General features: G+C 39.3%; 1 protein-coding gene across 12 annotated transcripts in view; it reads left to right on the top strand.

Moving 5' to 3' along the window:
- The first annotated feature begins 2051 nt into the window (after positions 1-2051).
- The window catches only part of szt2 (SZT2 subunit of KICSTOR complex), an 89276-nt gene continuing 66346 nt past the window's right edge, over positions 2052-24981 (top strand). For 10 of the 12 annotated variants that reach the window (XM_060867806.1, XM_060867815.1, XM_060867808.1 and 7 more), the window contains exons 1-29: positions 2052-2206; positions 2947-3072; positions 3722-3895; positions 6515-6685; positions 8306-8428; positions 9148-9295; positions 9588-9694; positions 9825-10035; positions 11063-11233; positions 11548-11779; positions 12637-12766; positions 12981-13126; positions 13305-13457; positions 14328-14442; positions 14713-14918; positions 15172-15390; positions 15565-15658; positions 15800-15888; positions 16986-17154; positions 17371-17485; positions 17602-17721; positions 18286-18486; positions 19580-19677; positions 19954-20092; positions 20299-20556; positions 20793-20994; positions 21734-21781; positions 23988-24115; positions 24647-24911. In XM_060867806.1, coding sequence (XP_060723789.1) covers positions 2183-2206; positions 2947-3072; positions 3722-3895; positions 6515-6685; positions 8306-8428; positions 9148-9295; positions 9588-9694; positions 9825-10035; positions 11063-11233; positions 11548-11779; positions 12637-12766; positions 12981-13126; positions 13305-13457; positions 14328-14442; positions 14713-14918; positions 15172-15390; positions 15565-15658; positions 15800-15888; positions 16986-17154; positions 17371-17485; positions 17602-17721; positions 18286-18486; positions 19580-19677; positions 19954-20092; positions 20299-20556; positions 20793-20994; positions 21734-21781; positions 23988-24115; positions 24647-24911 — 4382 coding nt within the window. In that variant the 5' untranslated portion in view covers positions 2052-2182. The remainder of the gene's footprint in view (positions 2207-2946; positions 3073-3721; positions 3896-6514; positions 6686-8305; positions 8429-9147; positions 9296-9587; positions 9695-9824; positions 10036-11062; positions 11234-11547; positions 11780-12636; positions 12767-12980; positions 13127-13304; positions 13458-14327; positions 14443-14712; positions 14919-15171; positions 15391-15564; positions 15659-15799; positions 15889-16985; positions 17155-17370; positions 17486-17601; positions 17722-18285; positions 18487-19579; positions 19678-19953; positions 20093-20298; positions 20557-20792; positions 20995-21733; positions 21782-23987; positions 24116-24646; positions 24912-24981) is intronic. The other 2 variants (XM_060867810.1, XM_060867811.1) reach the window with 2 other exon arrangements.

Raw genomic sequence — 24981 nt, forward strand, 5'->3', positions numbered from 1 at the left:
GACTTTGCAGATTAACCTCATGCTTCAAATGTGAACGAATGAATAAAGTACAGTCTGTAATAAAGACAAACACTTTTTTTAATTTCTTTTCACATTGTTCCTATCTATCTGCAGTCTATCTGATAAATGTCATGTTTTACTTAGGATATTTATCAGTAGGAAAGGGTTTATTTCTTGTTTGTGTAAGCCTCTTCTTTATCATTATATTGTTCTATCGAAGCACTTCTCTGAGTTTTGGTGAAACAGCATGAGATTAGACAGCATTAGATTAGATTAGATTAGATCAGATTGGATTGGATTAGATATTATTATCTTCTTATATAGCCAAACATATTTATTGTCATAAATTATTTTTTCTAAGAAATAAGATACTAAACAAGCGAGTGTATCCGAATTCATTATTGAGGTTATATGCTTAAGCTTTTTCTGGTAAAAGTGGTAAAGCAGCACTGTTACCTGCTTGATACATGCCACATATTGCCATTTTAACTTTACCTGGAAAGAAATTGACTTAAGTAAACTTTGGGACTTCTGGTACTTCTTGGTTGAAAAATAGTATATTTTTACAGTATCTTATTAGCCTGGAAAATAATAAAAATCACAAAAGAAATATACACATTTCAAAATATAGGAAGGTCAGTATTCTCCATGTTTCGTCCCATAATTTACATTTATATGTTATTTTTGAAAATGTAACATATTAATGTATCACATATTATTGAAAATGAAAGGTAATGTCATATAAATCTTTTGAAACAGAAGATGGTATTAGCAAAATTAGATTTACAATGTATAGGTGAGAGTAAAGATGGCGTCCTCCTCTTTCTCTTTATAAACAGTACATAGTCTGATAATTCCTGTCTGTTTTGTAAGCTATTTCTCCCTTTAGTTCTTTCTTCACTTACAGGTAAAGGAGCAGGTGATAAGGCACTGGGGTGACATTTACAGGCAAAAAAAAAATATACACACTATATTTTCACAAGGACTGTATACATCACATGTACAAAGGTTGCGTGGGGTTGAGGGTTAATTAGTGCCAAAACTGAGATAGTTGCACAAACAGATCTCCACAAAATATTCTACCATCGCTTTGCATTTTTGACAAAGATTCGTTTACGTTTATGTAAAGTGAGATTAGAAATGATAACGTGCCATGGAGTCCTCAAGTTACGTTAACTTCTTAAAAAGCTCTCTCTAACTTAATTTTTTTTTTACTCAAGGGCTACATCAAGTTTTTGAAACCAACACTCTATAAAGATGTGACTTATTTGGGAACAATTTCTATTGATGGAGTAAAAATAAACAGATTATTTGGCCTTATGATCTCTGAAGTTATGTGAAGTTTATATAAAGTTCTGATTAATAGATTTTAGATTAAAAAACATTTATAATTAGAGAAACTTTGCCAGGCACATAATTAATATGTAATCATTAAAAAATGTAGTGTCTCGTGAACTTGCCCTAAACCATTGCATGGTGCCACCAAATGGATTGGCATCTCATTCCAGGGCTGTATTTTTCTCATCATGCCCTGAGTTCTCAGGTTAGGCTTCCCAGGATGAACCACCCCTTGACCAAGACTTGTAATTATACGGTAGATAATTATGAGGAAGATATTAATTCTTAATTGTTAAACCAGTATTGTTATTATTGCTATTTATACAATACTTCTGAAAAGCTCACTTTTGTACGTTATGAGCAGTAAGGGGAAGTTTCAAGAATCAAGTTAAAAGAATCTTATTTTTATTAAGAACTGGATAATTAATAATTGTATATATATATATTTTTTAATGTATTTGAATTATTAGGTTTCTATTTTACATAAATAGCAACTTTTTTTTAAATATTTAAAATCAATAATGTTATTGACGAAGAGGGACTTTTCTTTTGACATTGTTATTGAACGCTAAAGCGGAAGTTTGTGTTCTCTTTTTTGTCTTCCGTCGGAAACTATTGAATGCCAAATTGCTTTCTAATCCGATATAAGTGCACTAAGTAGGGTATATAATAATGGTCATGTCCGCCCTACGTAGTGCACTGTATTCCTGAGAAGCCATATTTGGGATTCAGCCATTTATCTTTAGTCAGCAGAGGCTAAGTTGATCACTACGGAATTAAAATAAATATATATTTAATATTGTATTGTGCAAACAGCGAATTAGCTAGTGATGGTAAACAAGGCATGGCAGAAAAACAGGACAATGAGGTAAATAGAATAAACATATATTTTTTATATATGATGTAAATAACATGCGTTTACAATCCCTGCTCTGCTCTGGATACTGGCCCATTTATGGAACTTGTTTACTGACTTGTTTTTCTCCTGTTGTTGTTGTTGTTTGTTGTTTGTTTTTTATGTCAGTTAATGATTATGACAAACAAATCCCACCTTAGCATTGTGTTGTAACCGTGTTCACTTTCCTAGACTGTCAGTTCTATGTTATAAGTTAAAAAACCAACCTTAATATTGTGGGTTAAATGACACATTAGACCCATTGTGTAAACTGTAACACATGACATTAGGAAGTGTCTTACATCATGAGACACAGCCAGTGTTGTCCTGTTTATCTGCCCCTCCCTGATCTGCCTCAGTCTGTTCACAACATTTGTTATATGCTTGTGTTTTTAGCAGTTTGTATGGAACCTCAGCACCTGTTTCTGTACACAGGAGATCATTTAATCCACTAGTTTCAGCTGTAAACACACATAGGTGTCTGATTGAGGCTGATCTCCTGCACGTCTACGCACGAGCTCGTTTCTACACGTTTACACCTTGTTGTTATTGTTGCTGTACATGAGTGTAAACAGCTCGTGACAGAATCAGAGCGAGTCTTTTTATATACGAGTCTTGTGCTGCGGTACAGGGCTTCGGGTCAAAACCTGTATCGTGGTGAAGGGCGAGTTGAATGTGATCTGTATCTGTGTGCATTTTTATTCCATCTGCAGGTGGAGGAGGCTGATCAGGTTTATTTACTGATGAATGAAAACTACCACATTTCACGCAACGTACGTCTGTCATGGTTCCTCAACAGACTTAACCAGGTCATCAAGCCGTCGCCCAAGTGTGAACTGGTGTGTGAGACTTTTCACTGCCGCACTATTTTACATTAAGATCTTTTGTGCCTGTAATCTGTCCTAAATGATCATTTGTCTTATTTACATTTACATTTACATTTACATCATTTAGCAGACGCCCTTATCCAGAGCAACTTACATTTTATCTCAGTTTTATACAACTGAGCAATTGGGGCTTAAGGGCCTTCCTCAGGGGCCCAGCAGTGGCAGCTTGGTGGACGTAGGAATCAAACTCGCAACCTTCCGATTGGTAGCCCAACACCTTAACCACTAGGCTACCACATCCCTACGTCTTATGTATTTATCAATCTTCAATCTTCAATTTATCAAAAACTTCAGTCTTTGCCACATACATTGACACTAACAGGAAGTCAGAACCACAGATCATTTTTCTTTGTGTATTTGCTCACGTGTCTTTAGTTAACTTTTTGTTCTTTATATCCATATGGTGTTTTTGCTCAGTGCATCTCAGTTTTATAAACGTGTTCAGTTCTAGTGTCCTCTGATGGTTCCCTGTTTTATTACAAGCTGAATATGACCACTGAGTTCATATAAACCTGTCCAGCATTCCACCACTTATTTAAGTATCACTCAGCTGTGTTATGGTACAGTTTGGTGAATTTTCCTGGCCTGGTTTGTTTTGCAGCTTACATCAGATAAAGAGCTGAATGTCCTGAGCATCCTCCCCAAAGGATGGCAGCCCGATTCGCCTCCTTCCATGTCGCCGTACCTGCTGGTTCCGTCTACGCAAGTCACCTTTGTGGCCCGCAGGTACCGCTTTGTCATCGAGCTGGACCTCAGCCCCTCCACTGGGATTGTGGTAAGAGTCTTCACTGCTTATTTCGGTGGATTCCCTAATGGTAGTCGGCATCATATGTAATACAGCTTCTACACTGTCATCAGATCATTTTATATTTATGAGACTCATCTTGCTGCACTTGTGTATTTATTGCCCTGTGTATTTATAGTCTTGTGTAATATTGTTCCTTGCATATGGTTCTGCTTGATTATTTGTCTTGCACCGATCTCACGCTGTTGTGTAATTGCACTCCGTTATGTCCCTTTGTGTGTGTTATGTAGTGCTGTGTTGCAATGTGTCCTAAATAAACACACTTTTCAATGTATACAAGCTATATAGAGGAATGACAATAAAACCCACTTGATTTAAACACAATCACCTGAATCCCATGCGTACATGCAGGGATCAGATACTACGGTTCTTATTGTTATTGGAAAGGGAAGTGGTAGCTCCGTGCTTAATGTGCTGGATGAATGAGCAAGGCCCTTAACCCTCAATTGCTCAGCTGTATAATTGAGATAAATGTAAGCCGCTCTAGATACATATAAATATACAGTCAGGTCTATAAATATTGGGACATCGATACAATTCTAACATTTTTGGCTCTATACACCACCACAATGGATTTGAAATGAAATGAACAAGTTGTGCTTTAACTGCAGACTGTCAGCTTTAATTTGAGGGCATTTACATCCAAATCAGGTGAACGGTGTAGGAATTACAACAGTTTGCATACAGTATGTGCCTCCCACTTGTTAAGGGACCAAAAGTAATGGGACAGAATAATAATCATAAATCAAACTTTCACTTTTTTTAATACTTGGTTGCAAATCCTTTACAGTCAATTACAGCCTGAAGTCTGGAACGCATAGACATCACCAGGCGCTGGGTTTCATCCCTGGTGATGCTCTGCCAGGCCTCTACTTCAACTGTCTTCAGTTCCTGCTTGTTCTTGGGGCATTTTCCCTTCAGTTTTGTCTTCAGCAAGTGAAATGCATGCTCAATCGGATTCAGGTCAGGTGATTGACTTGGCCATTGCATAACATTCCACTTTTTTTCCCTTAAAAAAAACTCTTTGGTTACTTTTGCTTTGGGTCATTGTCCATCTGCACTCTGAAGCACCGTCCAATGAGTTCTAAAGTATTTGGCTTAATATGAGCAAATAATATTGCCCGAAACACTTAAGAATTCATTCTGCTGCTTTTGTCAGCAGTCACATCATCAATAAATACAAGAGAACCAGTTCCATTGGCAGCCATACATGCCCACGCCATGACATGCTTCACTGATGAGGTGGTATTTACATTTACGGCATTTAGCAGACACCCTTATCCACAGTGACTTACAACTGAGCAACTGAGGGTTAAGGGCCTTGCTCAGGGGCCCAGCGGTGGCAACTTGGTGGACCTGGGGTTCGAACCCATGACCTTCCGATCAGTAGCCCAACACCTTAAACACTGAGCTACCACATCCCATATGCTTAGTATCATGAGCAGTTCCTTTCCTTCTCCATACTCTTCTCTTCCCATCACTCTGGTGCAAGTTGATCTTGGTCTCATCTGTCCATAGGAAGTTGTTCCAGAACTGTGGAGGCTTTTTTAGATATTTTTTTAGAGGCTCTAATCTGGCCTTCCTGTTTTTGAGGCTCACCAGTGGTTTACATCTTGTGGTGAACCCTCTGTATTCACACTGGTGAATTCTTCTCTTGATTGTTGACATTGACACACATACACCTACCTCCTGGAGAGTGTTCTTGATCTGGCCAACTGTTGTGAAGGGTGTTTTCTTCACCAGGGAAAGAATTCTTCGGTCATCCACCACAGTTGTTTTCTGTGGTCTTTTGGTGTTGCTGAGCTCACCGGTGCGTTCCTTCTTTTTAAGACTGTTCCAAACAGTTGTTTTGGCCACGGCTAATGTTTTTGCTATCTCTCTGATGGGTTTGTTTTGTTTTTTCAGCCTAATGATGGCTTGCTTCACTGTTAGTGACGGCTCTTTGGATCTCATCTTGGAGAGTTGACAGCAACAGATTCCAAATGCAAATAGCACACTTGAAATGAACTCTGGACCTTTTATCTGCTCATTGTAATTGGTATAATGAGGGAATAACACACACCTGGCCATGGAACAGCTGAGAAGCCAATTGGCCCATTACTTTTGGTCCCTTAACAAGTGGGAGGCACATACTGTATGCAAACTGTTGTAATTCCTACACCGTTCTCCTGATTTGGATGTAAATGCCCTCAAATTAAAGCTGACAGTCTGCAGTTAAAGCACAACTTGTTCGTTTCATTTCAAATCCATTGTGGTGGTGTATAGAGCCAAAAATGTTAGAATTGTGTCGATGTCCCAATATTTATGGACCTGACTGTGTGTGTGTGTGTGTGTGTGTGTGTGTGTGTGTGTGTGTGTGTGTGTGTGTATATATATATATATATATATATATACACACAATTCAGTGAAGGTGTGAATAACATTACATTACCAGCATCTATCGATAGATAGATAGATAGATAGATAGATAGATAGATAGATGCTGGTAATGTAATGTTATTCACACCTTCACTGAATTGTTTCAGTGTACAGACTGCATATTATTGTAGATTTTATTGACTGAACAGGATGGAATGTTTCTGTTCACAGGATGACAGTACAGGAGAGGTGATCTTTGACGAGGTCTTCCACGCTCTGAGTCGATGTCTGGCTGGACTGGCTGCACAGTTTACAGTCCCAGGCACCGATTTCTTATTTCAGCCAGAGATCTTCATCACCATCCTCGCTTATTCATCCATCGTCGGTCTCAGCTCACACCAGGTCATTATCATACTGTTATAAGGTGAAATGCAATTCAATAGTTTGGATATTCAGCATGACGTTTATAGGGAAATATGGAATCAAGTTTGTTGTTTAATCAGCAAAGAAAAAGTAAACAGTTATGTGTTATTTTCATCAGAATCAGAATCAGAATCAGGTTTATTGGCCAAGTGTGTTTACACATACAAGGAATTTGGTTCCAGCTGTTTGTGACTCTCAAAAGTACAGACTTAAATAACACTGTACTATACAAGATAATACAGACTATATGAGTATAATATAATAGACATTATTAGTATTAATTATGAATACAGAATATATGACTGATCAGTTATGTACATGAAGTGCATGGTAGTGCAAATAACAATATTGTGCAATATTATGCTTTCTGTACAATATACAGCAGCAGTAGTGTGTGTAACATACACGGATGATGTGATGAATGACCGTTCTGATAATGCAGTACTTGTAGATAGGAAGCAGGGAGTATAATTATGGTGAGTTGTTAATCAGGGTGATAAGGGGCCTGGGGAAAGAAACTGAACAAAACTGAGGAGCTGAACAAGGTTGTGTCCAGGGTGTGAAGGGTCAGTGGTGATTTTTACTGCCCGGTTCTGGGGAGTGGGCAGTGGAGCACCAATTATTTTTTTCTGCTGTTTTAACTGTGCGTTGCAGTCTGTTTCTGTCCTGTTTTGTTGCTGCACCAAACCAGATGGTGATGGATGTGCACAGGACAGATTCAATGACTGCAGTGTAGAACAGCATCAACAGCTCCTGTGGCAGACCGTACATGTCATCACAGTTTGACAAATGTAATCGATTGCACATCCTTGAAAGCGGAAGTTTTTTGTGTAAGATAACATAATGTATAAGATGACCTTAGTCCTTAGTCCATCGTGCAGGTTTCTGCATATTCATGTGTGATTAACGCTAATTGTCTAGTGAGTAGTGATGGCTTATTTTTGTGTATTTGTAGAAAGGATTTCTATTGATTTTATTAAGGATTTTAGTTCCTCAGTTACATGTCACTTTGGTGCTTTACCACAGTAGATTCAAACTGCAATAGATTTTTTTTTTAAATTTCTATAACTGGAAGATATGAAGAACATCATAAAAAGCAATGCATAAAGCCCTGTCTGAGAAAACCTGCATGGAAAAGGACATTCAGTCCGGAACGTTTGTTAGTGTTCATAAATAAGGTGGGAATCATACCTGGAAAAAAAAACCAGAATAAAAACCAAAACAGATGATCGGACTATCCGGAGCTGGGAAGAAATGGCTGAAATCTTAGTGGACAAACTGAAACGCTGATAACGATTTAAACGACTATAAGGGCTTTGATCTTAATATCATATTAAATACTGTTGTACAATACTATTTCTTAATCATGGCATCTGTTGTATATAGTTTGGTATTTTTCAATAAGTAAATAATAAAAATATTTATAAAAAAAAAAAACAGATGACAACATCTTTAATGGTTCATTACACTTTTTGATATTTTTGGTATGATTACTACTCCCATCATTTTTAAAATACTGCACACTAGTATTTTTACTAGTGTTGTAATTTTTGGTGGTTTTCAGTGCTGCATGCTGAATATCTCGGCTCTGCTTTACAGGTGTTAGTGCAGGGATGCCGACTGCATTGTGCAGACCTGGACCAGTTCCTGCATCAGATCTACCAGCAGCTTCGTGCTCTGGAGAACAACATCGCTGAGGTTTTACAACAGCAGCATAAACAGGCAAGAAAAAACTGTTTAAGAATTTTTAATCTGCAATTTTTTCTTTTTTTTCACGTTTGTACTGCACAGCGATCTGTAACCTTTAGAAAAGTCCCTTTATTCGCAGCTTCAGTTTGTCCAGTTACTGCTGTTCTGATGAAGCTGATGTCAGGTTGTAGAGGGCTACCGAAACGAATGATTAATTAGAAAAATTAGGCTACTAAATAAGAAATGATGTATTTTTTTCCCTTTATGAGACTGAAGTATGAGTTTAATAGTTTCGTACAATACTTATTCAGTTTGTGCAGTTTTAGTCACACCTGAAACAGAAAAGTCTCCTTTTAACAAATCCAGCTTTTCCTCAAAAATAGTTTTAATTTTTTATCATTTTTATTGTTATATACTGGAAAAAACATGTTCTCCCCATGCTTTGGGGGGTTTCTCCAGGTACCCAGGATTCCTTAGCCTGTCCAAAGAGTGTAGGCTGATTAATGTTCCTAATTGTCCATGGTGTGTGATTGTGTTATATGTCCCCCTCATGTTGTGCCCCTAGTATCCTGGGAAAGGCTCCCGGTTCCATGATTTCAGTCTATGCTGTATGGATATTCACTATGTAATGCTGTTAAAAGAGATGTTTTATTTTTCTTGTGGTTTGTCCGTGGGTTCAGTCCTTTGCTGTGAACTTGTCAGCACTTTAAATCTCACCTCTATAACAGTGGAACTTCCTCTGTACTTTTCAGTGTAATCGCTCCATCCCTGCTGATACAACAGAAGACCTGACACAGTGGAAGCAGAGCATTTCTATGGGTTCTTCAGACGTGGGGCTGGTCAGTATGGTGCGTCAGGGTATCCTGGCTCTTCAGCTCCTCCCATCGAACTCTAGTGCAGGTCAGTAGTAGAGCTGGGCTTACACAGTGTGCAACAGGTCGGGCTACAGTTGTAGAATTATCAGCTCTCTCTTACATTAGGGCTACGAATACATCTGTATCTTCACAAAATATATTATGAATAAATGTCACAGGGACGCCCTAGTTGACGAGATTATATAAATATTCTTAATGTGCATGTGTGTGATTCGTATATAAAGTTGAATGCCTTAACTATCTTCTTGATTTAGTATTTATTAAAGAAGAGGGATCAGACCTAAAATGGAACCTCCTGTAATGCTAAATGTTTGCAGGTATAATAATAATCACGGATGGAGTGATGAGTGTGCCAGACATATCTGTGTGTGAGACTCTGCTGAACCAGCTGAGGAGTGGAACCGTTGCCTGTTCTTTTGTTCAGGTCAGTCACACAAGTACTATTAATACTATTGAACCTATTATTATTATAATAACAGCATATTATACCACTGTAGATTCTTCTTATTATTATTTTTAATATTCATCATTTCACTGTATCTGATGACCATCAGGTGGGTGCAGCTTACTCCTACGACTGCAGCTTCGGTTATGTCCCAAACGTGGAGCTGATGAAGTTCATCTCTATGGCAACTTTCGGCTCGTACCTGTCTTTGTGTCCTGACCCGGTGCAGGTGGAGCAAGAGATGAACTCTTACCATCGCTCCTTTCTCACGTACTCTTTTATCCACACAAACGAGTCCATCAACCCTGACTACTACTGCTGTAAGTACCACACAGCCTGCTGAGGACAACAGGGAACAACAGGATTTGAATAATTAAAGGAGGTTTGAAGGTTTTGAAATAGTACTTTAAGAGAATATAATGTGAACATGAGTCCAATAAAAACCTTTTTATTTTTAATTTTTATTGTAAACAGGTAAAGTGTGAGAGAGATAATAATAATCCAGTAATACAAACTCAAGACCTCGTGTCTATCTGTTTATGTAAAGGTGCTGATGATAAAAATAGCACCTTTTTAGGGAAGTGCTACTATTCTGTTTTTCCCAGCTTGAGCTCTAGCTAGCATGTGAAACTGCACAGCAGGAAGTGGGAGTGTGTGTATATCTATCCAGCGGTTACTTCTACTTTCATATGTGATCTGTTGACATATTATTAACACTTGAAATTTCTGTATAATTCCCATTTGCAGCTCTGATTCAGACAGCATTACCTGAGGGAACAGTTGTAATTTAATGTCATTTGAATCTTTGTTCATTCTGATAAAAGGTGTATGAACGCTCACTTTACACTTCTTATTTACATAGATGTCTTACCAGCAGATGTTATCTCTCTGATAGTGTTTTTTGACCACTTATTTGGAATATATACTTTGGAAATATGGAGTATAGTGTTTTTAAATAAATTCCCCATTACCACCAGCTCCTGAAGGAATCTGTCCCTTTCCTGCAGGCAGGTTTGACCAATACCACCCAGTCCTGCAGCTATTATTGTCTCTACATGTCTGTTCTTAGTTGGACCTACTTTAACAAAAAAGGAACAAAAAATAATAATAATTTACACCATAGTGACCCTGCTCAGGAGAGCACAGTGAACGAGGTTGAATGAATAATGGCAGTAAATGTACTTTACAGCACAGCATGAGCTCCAGGCCTTTCTTTGTCTCCCAAGCTTCATATCGGACTCCTGCTCACACGTCCACACTGTTAACTGCTTAAGGTTCAGGTATTCAAATTAATGTATAAAAAAAAAATTTTTTAAATTAATGTATAAAATCTTTGTGTGCGTGTAGTCTCCCAGCACAGGCTATTTAATGAGCACCTAGTATCAGCGAGTGGGAATCCAGCTCTGGGGCTACGCAGGAAGAAGCATACAGAGAAGGAAGTACATGCAGATTTGATCAGTGTGTTATCGGTCAGGCTCAGGGAAGGGTACACCATCCGTGACATCAGCTTCACTAAGGGTAAATACAAGCTACTTCTATTTATGTATTTCTCTCTCTCTGTCTCTGTCACTCTTTACAATACCTATGAAAACAATAAAAAAAAAGAAGGCAAGACAGGGTTGCCCGATTGAAAGTTTTAGTTTTGGGTATTGTTTTGTTTTTGAGGTGGATATCTTACTGATAAGTAGAAAGCTACCATTAGGAAGGAACACAAATGCTATAACAGCAATAACAATCCATTAACAACAATAATGTAAAGAATAGAAATAGACAAAGGCTTGCTGGTGTGACCTGTTTACTCTGTGCCTCACACACCCTCCCTCTCCCTTTAGGAGGCACACATTTGGAGGTGCAGTTGGTGTTGTTGTGGAAGCACAACATGCGGATTGAGTATGTGGCCGTTTCGTCATGGCCTCTCCTACTTGCTGAGCGCAGCACTTGGATGGAGGTGACCATGGAAGGCAGCTATGACATCCTGCATGACCTCAGCTGTACGCTACGTAAACCTATCACCAGCCCGTACCGAACTGCCGTCATCCGCCGCTTCTGGAACACGCTGCATGGGTAATACACGCGCCCGCCACTAAAATGATCCTAAAATGCTACGTGGCTTATTGTGTGCTTCTGTTTGGTTTTATGAATGAAACATACTCATTGAACACAGTCAAACGTGTGGTAACAGTGCCGTGCATAGAAGCAGGCAGATACAAGCCTACAGCTTTGGATAATAATATAATACAATATAATAATATCTATTATTTAGAAGGGTGGGGTGGTGGGTGTTGGGGTGGTGGAGGTGATCTCATTGTTGATGTTGTTGTCAGATGTTGTCAGCTGGTTTGAATATTTCTATTACTGCTGATCTTTCGGGATTTTCACATGCAATATTTTCTAGAGTTTACTCAGAATGGTGCAATAAAGAAATAAAGAAAAAAAGTCCAGTGAGCAGTTGTTCTGTGAACAGATACGGCTTGTCAGTGAGCTGGTTTGAGCTGACAGAAAGGTTACAGTAACTCAGATAACCATTCTGTACAATAACAAGCTCACTGAGCCCATTTCTGGATAAAGTCATATCTGAGTTTTATGCAATTCGAAAACAAAAACATTTGTCAAGCAAAATTGCATATTGTTATTCTGGTGATGCCTTTTATTTAAGAGTACACATTGTTTAATAGTAAGACAGGCAGCCATTAGTTGTAGGAAAATCCTCAAACAAAACAAATCTTAATAAATCATGCATTTTCTTGTACTTGTAGCAGAAACAACTGCTTGGCAAAACACTTCAGCATGAGTTTTACTTTGTCATAAATAATTAAGCATTGCGATCGTAAAAGTATTCTTCAGACTAGATTTAGACTTTTGGAAGATTAGGTGCTGCATTCTTCTTTTACATCCTTCAAAACCTATTTATTTCTCTGCAGCATCAACCAGACAGACCAAATGCTGGTTCACCTGCAGTCATTTAACTCCATCCCAGAACACTACACGATTCCTGAAAGCACTAAAAATGGCGTTCCTCTCTTCTACATCCCACCTGGATCCACCGCACCAGTAAGAGCAATAATCTCTCTGATACACCACTTAACATTCACCTATAGTCTTGGTGTCCTTGTCCTAACTTTACACTGCTCGTTAAGAAACTCTCGGTGGAATGACAGGCCATATGTGATTTAGTGGTCAGTTTAAACACATGAATACGGTGGAGAAGCATTGTGAAAGAGCTATCCCTGTTCCTAATACAAACCCGCTCTTCTTTCTTCTTCAGGTCCTCTCGTTACAGCACAGTGGCTCCAAAGACTCCAGCCATTCGCAGTTTGCCTCTTACTGGAAGCCCATCCTGTCCATGGATGCTAACGTCTGGCAGCGCTGGTTACACATGCACCGTATCGCCATCATTCTGGAGCATGATGTGTAAGTTACAACCAACCCCACCACACCCCATTACATGTGTCCTATTGTCCTGGGCTGTAATTAACAGTAGGAATCATTTAAAGACATACAAAAATGTGTAAAGAGTAGCTTGAAAATGCAACTAAACCGATTAGATCAGAGCGTCGAGACTACATTTTATTTTATGTGTCTACTACAGTCCCGTTCCAAAACACGTCCACAGCGCAGGCAGTAACGGTAGGTTCAGCACCATCCAGTGCAGAATTGCCCACTCAGCCCTCACGTCACTGCTGAGAGACTGGAGCAGCTTCGTCCTGGTGGAGGGATACTCCTACGTCAAATTCATCTACAGGTACCACCTCAACCTAAAGCAAGATATTTATCAACTGTTAAGTAGAGATGGTCATGTTCATGTTGTTTTTAGTTCATGATTGATCAAACCATTATAGGATTTGGGTTATACTAACTACAGACATTCATCTGAACAAAAGCACATAATTATTCATGTTAGTTTTCATAGTAATGCTTGAAAATGAGCTCTGTAGAATTTTCTATATATCTACTAAAATATGACTTAAAGATTTTCACAAAAAATTCTAAGAAAGAACCCAGTGATGTACAATATTTTTGTCTCATTTGGTTATTTATTTTGGAAAATTAACCAATATTACACAATGAGATAAAACAACAACAACAACAACAACCTACCAACATCCCAGTGTTGAAGCTATTCTATACAGAGGAAAAGGCTTAAATTCCTCCAAGTGGATCCACAGTGCAGCCCTGATCAACGGTTCCCAGGAATGTATAGTTGCAGTTATTGTGGCACAAGGGACTATCAGGGCTATAATGAAAGTGGGACCAGGGACTAATGTTCCACAAGATTAAATCTAACTATAACCTGTAAAACGTTTGTAAAAATACAAAAATGCTGCTTGCATATTTATTCAATACAGAATATTACAGAAGCTCAAGGACATGGCTGACTAATTACTGGCCATTAGTGGCCATTTTATGGACAAAATCTTCCTCATTTGAAGTTAAACTATAAAAATAGAGCGATAGAGTCTGGAATAGAGCGATATTTTTATAGATATGTAAATTTGAACAAGTAAAGACTTGTACACTGTCAAATAAAACTAAACCTAAATTTGGACATACCGGTAGTCATTATTATTCTTGATCTCTTGGCATTCTAGTAATTAATTCATTTACCTAACAGCACTGCTGCTTACCTGCCCATCTCCTTCTATCTGGTGCGTCTCATCTCCAAAGCTCCATGCATGGTGCTTCGTTTGGGCTTTCCCATCGGAACCCCTGCCCACACCAGGCACAAGGTACGTTAAAGCATATATGCTAAAATCCTTATTTGTGCATTTAAATGTTTAGCTCTCTAAATACTTTGCGATGATTTAAGCAAAAGTAATAGATTATCAACTTCTGCTTTCTTTGGCATTAATCTCTGGAATCTTCTTTCTGAGAAAAGCCTACAAAAGCATTTGCTTTTACCATTTTCTCTCTGATTGTATAGGCCATTGTACCTAGAAGCTGTTTTCTATGTTTTCTATCCTGTGTTCCCTGACATTTCTATATTATTCTGATGGCAGATTGTGGATGAGCTGCGAGAGCAGATTCTCAAACTTCGTTTTCCCCACCGGGTGCAAAATAAAGAAGCCACGCCAAAAACCAAACGGAAGAATCTGGGTAACGCCTCTCCCTCCAAATCCCCGCCTCTTCCAGCACCGAAGCCTGCTCTATCCGACAGGCCGTGCGTAGTCATCTTTAACAAACCACTGGAAAAACTACTGATCAGGTCAGCAGTAAACACTTTATCACATCCTCCTTGAATAGACAAGTCAGAGGAGAGTGACCAGATTGTTTTGAGCTGACAGACTATACAGTAGGTAGATGAATTACATCAGTAGAAGACCTCACTGAGTTGCTGTCCTCACTGCCAAGAACAAGAATATGAGGCTACAATGGACACGAGCTGATTAGGGTTAGGGTTAGTTTAAAGTTCGAGTTAGCCCTCTTTTACCGGCTTTAAATGATCTTTTGCACTGTAGGTATGAGAAGCTTCCTACTGACTTCCGCACGCCCTTCATGTTGAACCTGGAGTCTCTGGGTCATCCGCTGTCTGTGGCTACGAGCCGCACCTCCTCCTCCACAATGGCGTTTCTCTCACAGTATTTTCTTCAGCAGCGATGGGTATGGACAATGCAGAGTGGCCCAGGTGGTGTGGTGTCACTGCACGCTGTTGCACACATCCTTTCCACACTTGCAGAGTGAGTTCTTTACACTTTTTTTTTATAGTCTAAATACACCTTTATGTTTTTAGAGTCAAATGTGTAAAGGTTTGCTAGATTGATGGGAATTGTGTTCTTGTGCTTAGTTTCTGTGCATGTGTTTGTGTTTGTATGTGCGTGTGCACGTGTGCGCATGCATGCGTCTCTTTGTAGGATCCGCCTGTCTGAGGGCTTCCACTTTGCTGCCAGTGGTGAGGGAATCGTCAACATGGTGCTTGAGCTGCCCATGGCTGTCAAAACACCAAAGGTTCTACTTTCAAAAAACCTTCTTTTTTTTCCCCTCAAACTGCATTTTCTCCCATATGCACTGAACTGTGTAGACTTGATATCAATTGTATTTCAATTCTATTTGACATTTAAAGGACCTTGTCTGTAAATGTGTCTGTAGGGGAGTTCAGCGCTACAGGACACACAGCAACACACATGCATCGTCCAATATGTTCTGTTTCCTCCTCACTCCACCTCCACGAAGGACAGGTAAGAGCAGCACGTCAGGCTCTTTTTTCTCACTCATCTCACTCATTTTCTACCGCTTATCCGAACTTCTCGGGTCACGGGGAGCCTGTGCCTATCTCAGGCGTCATCGGGCATCAAGGTAGGATACACCCTGGACGGAGTGCCAACCCATCGCAGGGCACACACACTCTCATTTACTCACGCAATCACACACTACGGACAATTTTCCAGAGATGCCAATCAACCTACCATGCATGTCTTTGGACTGGGGGAGGAAACAAGAGTACCCGGAGGAAACCCCCGAGGCACGGGGAGAACATGCAAACTCCACACACACAAGGTGGAGGCGGGAATCGAACCCACAACCCTGGAGGTGTGAGGCGAACGTGCTAACCACTAAGCCACCGTGCCCCCCGGCTCTTTTTTATTACATTTTATTTAGCTCTCTTTTGCATTTACAATGCTTTATTTTATTTACTTATTTTATTATTATAGTTATAAGTGATGTGACATACGGCTAAGTATGGTGACCCATATTCAGAATTTTTCTCCGCATTTAACTCATCCAAAGTGCACACACAGCAGTGAACACACACACCGTGAACACACACCCGGAGCAGTGGGCAGCCATTTATACTGCGGCACCCGGGGAGTAGTTGGGGGGGTTCGGTACCTTGCTCAAGGGCACCTCAGTCGTGGTATTGCCGGCCCGAGACTCGAACCCACAACCTTAGGGTTAGGAGACAAACTCTAACCATTAGGCCACGACTTCCCCAATTATGTATAATAGACCTCATGAAGTTTCATTGTACTCATGAAGTTTCATTGTACTTTGAACTGAAGTGATTATTTCTGAATGTATAACTGTATAAATGTACTAGAAGTTAAAATCGTACCGAACTGTTTGCACTGTGCTTATTAAACAGATTATAAACAGAGACTTTATAATCTGTTTTATAAGCGGAGTGCAAACAGTTCGGTAAAGCTTTAGTTTCCAGACCAGCAGAGTTTATTATCAGTTTATGATACTAACTTTGTTAGTTTGACTCCTTTATGAATTTAGTTCTCATGTGATTTTATTATTTTTTGTATTTTTTTTTTGCCCTTTGTCTTCCCAGTTTCTCCACAGATGATGACAATGACACAGAGGTGGAGGCCATCGACGTTGACACGGAACTGAATCTGGTGACGGAGTGCTGGGTGGAGCCTCAGAGCGGGAGTGTTTTGAGCCATTCGGAGCAACAGCGTCACTTTCACAACCTCAGCTACCAAGACATCCCTCAGGCCGTCAGTATCTTCCCTTATATACACAGAATTCAAAACTAAACTGAGTTATCTGATTTACTCTGATGAAAGTGTTTATTTAAATAAATTGACACTTCTCTGCACACTCTGGGTAGATGGGATGGCATTACTCTCCTTTCAATCAGACTTTGACTGTCGGTGAGCTTGTGTGCGGAAATGAGTGACTTACGGTGCTGACTGTCATATTTTTTCTTGTAGATTTTTCCTCGTGATCAGTCGTGCATGTCCACCTTATTGACGTTTGAGTACCTCATACAGCTGTGTAAAAACAAAGATCAGCCACAGCCTCTTAGCAACAACAAAGATGCTACAGGTTAGAAAATGGCATATTACTTTTTTTTTTCAATTGTGCATTTGTTTGTACCTATTTACTAATACTTTGCAAAAAGAGCACAACATGAGCGTGTGTATCTGCTTTTGTGACTGCAGGGGAGACCCCAGGTGCTACTCCAGCTGATGGCATACACATGGTGCCTTTTCAGTTTGACCTGATGACGCTGCTGCCCAGATGTCAGCAGATCGAACTTTTCTTCTATACTTTTAGCAAAGGTATTGCTACTAAGTCCATCTCTACATACTGTTATGGTCTTAATGACACTAGACAAAGCTATTATTATTTAAAATGCGTATTTAGTCAGTGAGTCAGTCCCTCACTAATGTCTTGGTAAGTCCAAAACATCTCACAAAGAAAAATCCTATTGAGTGTTCAAGTGGAAACCCTCTTCTAGCTCCTGGTGTTGACACAGCTGAAATACTGTAAGATTCTGTTGTTGTAATACCATAAAAGCTTCTAAAATATCTGCTTTACAAACCTTGATCCTGCTAAGACAATAAGCCACTGATGCTATACAAACAAATCCATCTTTACATACATTTATACAGCGCCTTTCATATTTCCATCCGCACAGTGATGTCGGTTGTACAGTAGCATCATCTTGGCCCTTGGCCTTTCCATCGATTCTCTAACTTGTGCCATTTTGTTTCAAAATAATACATTTATAGTGCTCCAAAGTTGTTGTTTTTTTAATAATAATTTGATTGTGATTATTGATTAAGTTGCTTTGTTTTTTTACACACACTTCTTCTCTCTCCTTGCTGTATTATCATCTGTAGCCGAGAATGAAGATGCTCTCCAGAATGCTCCCTCTCTCCACAATGATCTGCTGCTCAGCCTTTTCCACGCCTCTCTACAGAATGAGTTGAGTGACCGGGAGATAACACTGGCTGACGGAGATCACATGGAATTCATGAATCACATTCTAGAGAGGGAGCGTGATGGACATGTGGCCCCATTCTCACTACCTGTAATTAAAGGTAAATAAATTGTACATTTGTAAACATGCAACACCAACAACCACCATTCACTACATACATTTGAGTAATGATAGATTATTCTGTTGACATTTATAAAATGTTAGTGTTTCTGGATTAGAGTGACTCAGAGAAGCGTGCAAAAGTGATCAAAAGAAACAATACTGTATATGTTAGTCTAGTAGTTTTATAGCACATTCACACCGCAAGGCACAGATTCCCAAGATAACTTTAACTTCCTGTTAAAGTGTCTGACCTTCTAATGAACAAATCTACAAATTTTCTGTATGGATCTTACACAATGAACTGAGATAGCTGTCAGTCATTATCTTTGTGTGTTTATTCACTATGTAATAACTCAGTTTCTGTTATAATAAGAATGTCCTAACTGAGCAGAGGAGAACCTCAGGACTTTTGATCAATGATGATACATTAGAATCACATCAAACTACACAGTGATTTTTAGGCAGTTTATAAATATTAGCTCTACACATGTGTTTTCTCACATGTGAAGCTGTTTGTGTGTAGCGTGTTTGACAGTAGTGTTCCCACATCTATTGTGGGCTGAGATTTTGAGTTTTCAGGACCATGATGCAACACACAAAATTGAACAGCTGCATGTGGTGCATACGGTACAACAAAAATATGCACAGAAGTGCAGCACGATAAAGTAATCATTGCTCATTAACATACGTTCAACCAAAGACCTCTTTGATTCACGTTAGTCAAATGTGCGTACAGCTGTCAAAGTAATTATGTAATGTGTGTATTCACTGATAGTAGTTTAAATGTAAAATCCTGTTCTAGTGATTTTGCCAATTCAAGTATTACACGCAAAAACGTTTGCAGGTTGCATATCAAATTTTGTAAAAAGCTTCAGCAAAATCAAGCCGTACTGGCCACAACAACCTCAAAAGAAATCCTGGATTGAATTCCAAATAGTCACATAATAAGTAAAATACAAAAAATACATTCGAGTATACAGAAATTATTTTCCCGATGTTAGTTTGTATATAGTATCTGCATTTATTTAATAAAATAACACAGTAAACAATAAAATAACACAGGTTTTTTGTGTGTGTGTTTGTGTTTATAGAAGAAGGCCTGAAACCCACAGAGAGGCATGATGCAGTTCTGTCCTTCCACACAGTCGGGAGCAGTAAAGAAGTGACAGGATCCACTAGCACTCTGCAGGTATGACACACTCTCTCATATCATGCAGTGTTTTGTTTATTACTCCAGCAGCAGCATGCTGACGCCACGTCCTGTCCTATGTTGCAATCCCTTCATCGTCTAACATCATACTGTTCATGCTGGAATAGTAGTGCTTCTGCCTCTGAAAATAATACCAGTGATAGAGCCACCACTAGTGAGTCTGCTACTGGCTAGAGATGTTTGAGGTCCTTTTATGTGTTTGTCTCTGTGTGTGTTTGTGTGTGTGTGTGTGTGTGTGTGTGTGTGTGCGAGCAGAGTTGCAGTAACACAGATCTGGTGGATGAGGAGCCAGTGGTGATGGAGAGAGAGAGATTGTCTCCACAGTGGAAATGCTATGCTAAACATATCAGTGCTCAGCAAGTGCTACTCATCTTCCTCCCAGCCACCTACACTGGTAATGCAACCAAAACACACCGCACACAGAACATTGTATGTCTCATTACCTGATCAATTACCTGCTGCATAAACTACAGCATTCCAAACCAACCTGAATTCTCAGAAGCAGCTTACGAATTCAAATAAATTTGGAAATCCTTAGAGATTACTACACAACTTGAAAAAATGTAATGTTGCAACTTAAATTTTGTGCTGTTGTTTCAGATGTTCAGATCCTTATGTCCTTCGGGCTGGACCTCGAACCCCAAGTCAATGGTGCTTGTGATGAGGATGAGGAGGAGACGCTCAGTCTGGAGAACAACCAGTCACAGAGTGTCTCCCTCAGCAGCTCAATGAATGGCCCTCTAGCGGAGACAGAGTCTGTGATGGAAGAAAGTGATGGACAATTTCTGTTGGCAGCTGAAATACTATCAGGAGAGCTGGAGGACAAGGAGAACCACCACTCAGAACAGACTCCAACAGGTTGGCAGTCTTCAGAATCGGGGTTTAGAGGGGATTGTGTGTGTCTGTGTATCTGTGTGTGTGTGTGTGTGTGTGTGTGTATGTGTCTGTGTGTGTCTTGACTGGTCAGTCAGTTTTTGCCTCACAAATGTAGAATTTATTTCTATCTGTTTCTATATTCTTCTATCTTTCTCTTTTTCTCTGTCTCTGAGTGTGATGTCACACTGATACTGACACTGGTGCTGGTGTGTGTTTAGTCTCTTCCGTAGAGGAAAAGGACAGTGTGCAGTTTTCAGAGCCGCAGAAACACGAATACCATCACCAGCTTTCCCAGCAGAGCGGTGGAGACGTGGCTCGTCCTCGCTGTCCTGTATACATCTACAACTGCTGCATGGACTTACTCAAAGACCAGCTGCTCCAGCAGCACTCCAACCGTAGGCCCAAAGATATCTTCGTCAGGTACACACACAGCTTATTAACATATCTTCACTTCAACATGTTTCACCACTGCTTGATCTAGCATGTGCCAATTTAGATGATCACATGCACAGTGTTTCGTTTAGGAGCAGATGATTTTTTTTTTTTTTTGCTCAGCTAAGTGGTTTTGCTAATTAACTACATCTTCTTGCTCTACTTCTAATTAAATGGACATGTAATGTATGTTTGAGGAGCCAACAAGCAAGTCAAAATAAATTATGGTCATATAGCACATGTTAGAAATGATACAATATTATATCTATATATCTATATTGATACACTAAATTGTGATACAAGTAAAATATACCCTTATTTATTTTCGTATTGACCCTGCACATCCAGTTTGGTTGAAATTACCTTATTACAAAATGAGTAGACATCAGGGAAAACAAAAACCCTCCCATAGTTAGATGGATGATAGATAGATACTTTATTCATCCCAGTGGGAAATTCACAACAATTTCCATTTTTTATCTCAGATGCAGTCAATGATGTTTAGTGTCTTGAATCTGCATGCAGTTTACATAGTGTTAAAACAGGGCCGATAAGCTTCCTTGACCTCCTAGTGATATGAGCTACGTAGCTCTGTAGGAACGATGAAGCTGCAAACCTTGGATGCCAGCTATTCCTTCACTGACGGACGATGCTTGAGGTGATTGTGTATATTTAATACTACTGGTTTTAGCGTTTAATCTCTGCTTTTTCCTTTTGATGAGGATAGATCTCAAGATGCACTGTCCTGGGAGCTCAATCAGCAGCAGAAATCCAGGTAGCAATGCTTACTGCTTCCAACTGCTGATACAGAGCCAAAATTACCCAAGCCCAGTCCTGCTCAAACAAAATATTTGTTTTTAATAAGCTTTGTGCTTGGCAGTGGACTCTGAATTTGGGACCCGATTGTAGTTCAGTTTATAACTCTAGCATCTCCTGCTGCAGACTTCCTGTCCTGCTGAATTCAGTCTCTTCTGTCTGTCCGCTTGCTTGTTTGCCACTGTATGTGTAGCAGGCAAATTATGACATACCGATGGGTACGGCTTGGTACTGCAGATATCCAGGAGAATCAACTCACTAAACTGCTGAATGATGCTTGGAGGTTTTGTGATTAACTTCTACTTTCTGGTTTGGTGGACTTTGTATTAACTTTGTATGTGGGGAGCTGAGATTATACCATTCTTTACAGGTCTTTTTTTTCACCCTATTCCTCCGAATGCAAAAATATAAAGCTTTATTTTGACCTCATGCTAGATACAATATCATGTTTATTGTGTACTAAGAACACACTTGTTTATCCAGTAATGTTCTAATGTGATTTTAATAGGAAAAGGAACCTGTTGGATAACGATTAATTCTAGGTTAGCACCAAGTTGCAAATTTTCTTTCTTTCTTTCTTTCTTTCTTTCTTTCTTTCTTTCTTTCTTTCTTTCTTTCTTTCCTTATTTCTTTCTTTCCTTATTTCTTTCTTTCTTTCCTTATTTCTTTCTTACTTTCTTTCCTTATTTCTTTCCTTTTTTCTTTCTTTCCTTATTTCTTTCCATCCATCCATCCCTCCCTCCCCTTCTGAAATAGATGCCATCCCAACAACACTTCTTTTTTTTTCTGAAAGACATATTTTTTAAATGAAAGTATGATTTTGGTTTTGTCCTTCGAGTTTCTCAAACCTGAAATCAATCTTGTTGCAAATAATGTCGTTGCTCTGCTTTTTCTTGAGATCTGTAGCACATGCACATGCTTTGGTTGCAGCCTGCTGTATTACCTGTGCTTTCTTTCATTAGGTTGTTCGCAGCTGTGGCCTTCAATCTTTGATATTTGCAGGGAACAAATTGGGGCATCGCCTATATGAAGCAAATCAGTTCCGATAAACAATAATGTTAGTTCTATGATCAGAAATTAAGCAGACATTAATATGTTTCCTTATACATGGCTTGAGTGGTATGATTGCCATTTTTCTGTATTTAGTGCTCAGTATGACTCCACATATATTGTTTGTGTTTATAAGACAGACCAATCCTGTATACATTTGCACAGAAGATTACATAAATGGAGTCATGGAGAGAAGAGAGATGGGCTCTAGGGATTTCCTGGGAGAGCAGCAAGACGGTCATTATTGACAAAAAAAAATAATAATAATCTGGAGACTCAGAAACCTGAAAAATGGCACTAAATAAATTTGAACATTTTTTCTTACGGAAAAGTCGTTATGTTTGATGGAAACCTAGTACTGTGAAACATGGTGTTAGTAGCATCATGTTGTAGGATGCTTTTCATATCAGGGACTGGGAAAATTGTCAGAGTTTAGGTGAAACTCTGTAGAAGGTCTTAGAGAACCTATTATAGATTCACTTTCTGTGTTGCCAGACATTCCAGACATACTCCAAAGATCTAATCCAATCATACAGAGCTTGAGCAAAGTTCAAGAAGAATGGTGAAAAAAATGCTGACTGGGACAAATTGCCTGCAGTCAGAGGTCTTTCTACTAAGTATTTGCCCCTGGTGTGAATACTTCAGCAAAGCAACCATTATTTGCTTTTTTTGTTTACTTATGATTAAATGCAATATACTGTGTAAATCACATGATAAAAAAAAGTTAAATCTGTTTCAATCCCAATCTGTAACACTGCAAGACGTCTACAAGGTCAGTGGGACTTTGAATGAAATATTTATTCATTCATGACCATGGATTTTTATCACAAGCATTAGATATCGTTGTGCCCCAGAACAAATACAAATATTAAATGATCAGATATTGCTATCCAGTGTATGTTTACAAGTGTGGTTTGTTTTAAACAGTCAGCCTGAGGACATTAATTTCAACTTTATAAACAGATTAAACGGCATACGTGTGTGATTTTCTGATCATCTTCTTTCAGCATGACTGCTAAGTTGCTGTTAAGGTTGTCAGCAGGATGCATGCATATGTGTGTTGTCAGTGTGTGTGTTGTCATTACTCATGGTTTGTGTTGGTGTGCTTGGTTCAGGTCTTTCTCTCAGGAGCGCAGCAGTGCCTCCTCCTGGTCAGAGCTCATCACTCATCAACACAAACAGAAAGAGCTGGCCAACTACTGTAGCCTTCTACAAGAGCACTACTGCCAGAGCTACGTTCGGGGTACACACACACACACACATGCACTTATACACACAATGTTTTGTGCACACTTTACTTAATGTAGTTGTAAGAGTACTAATGGATTAGTCAACATCATGATACACACACGGTGTGTTTTCTTGTCTGGGTTTCAGTTTTGTTTGTATTTATATAGATGTGTTCGTCTGGTCGTGTGCTACATGTGTGTTATTGTTTGTGTCTGGGTTGATCTGTCTCTGTGTCTTTCTGGGTCCATTATAGGCATGTGTATCTATTTATGTTCTGGTGCAAATGTTTATGTGATAGAAATAAGTGGGAATTTGAAGAAGTTTCATGTTCACGTTTTTTTCCCCGAAAGTAAAAGAACCAAAAAATAGAATTATATTTTATTTTTAGTAAAAAAAAATTGTGTATGTAGGTGCTGATGTGTGTAGGCAGTTCATTATTTAACTTCTGCAGTGCAAAAGTCAGTGTAAGTGTTTCATTGTGTGTGTGTGTGTGTGTGTGTGTGTGTGTGTGTGTGTGTGTGTGTGTTCACGCTCGGGTTCAAAGGTGTGTTTCGCAGCCTGCAGATGGCGTACAGTATCTCCTCTCAGGACGTCCTGACAGCGATGGACTATTGTGAGGAATCTCTGCAGGAGATTGACATCACTTCATTCCTGCAGACGCTGTGTGGTCATATACGCACATTCCGCGAGCAACACGAACCCCGCAGAGCCGAGAGCACGAGGAAAACTCTGAGACCAGGGGCCACCTTCACCATCGGAGAGGAGGAGGATGAGAGAACAGGCAGAGCAATGTTAGTTTCCTCATCCAGGTAAAAGCTTGATGGATGTCCATAGAGATAGGAAAATTAACCTTCTGACAGAAATCAGTTCATCCCATTA

The sequence above is a fragment of the Tachysurus vachellii genome, chromosome 4 (genome assembly GCF_030014155.1).
Source record: "Tachysurus vachellii isolate PV-2020 chromosome 4, HZAU_Pvac_v1, whole genome shotgun sequence".
Taxonomy (NCBI): Eukaryota; Metazoa; Chordata; class Actinopteri; order Siluriformes; family Bagridae; genus Tachysurus; species Tachysurus vachellii.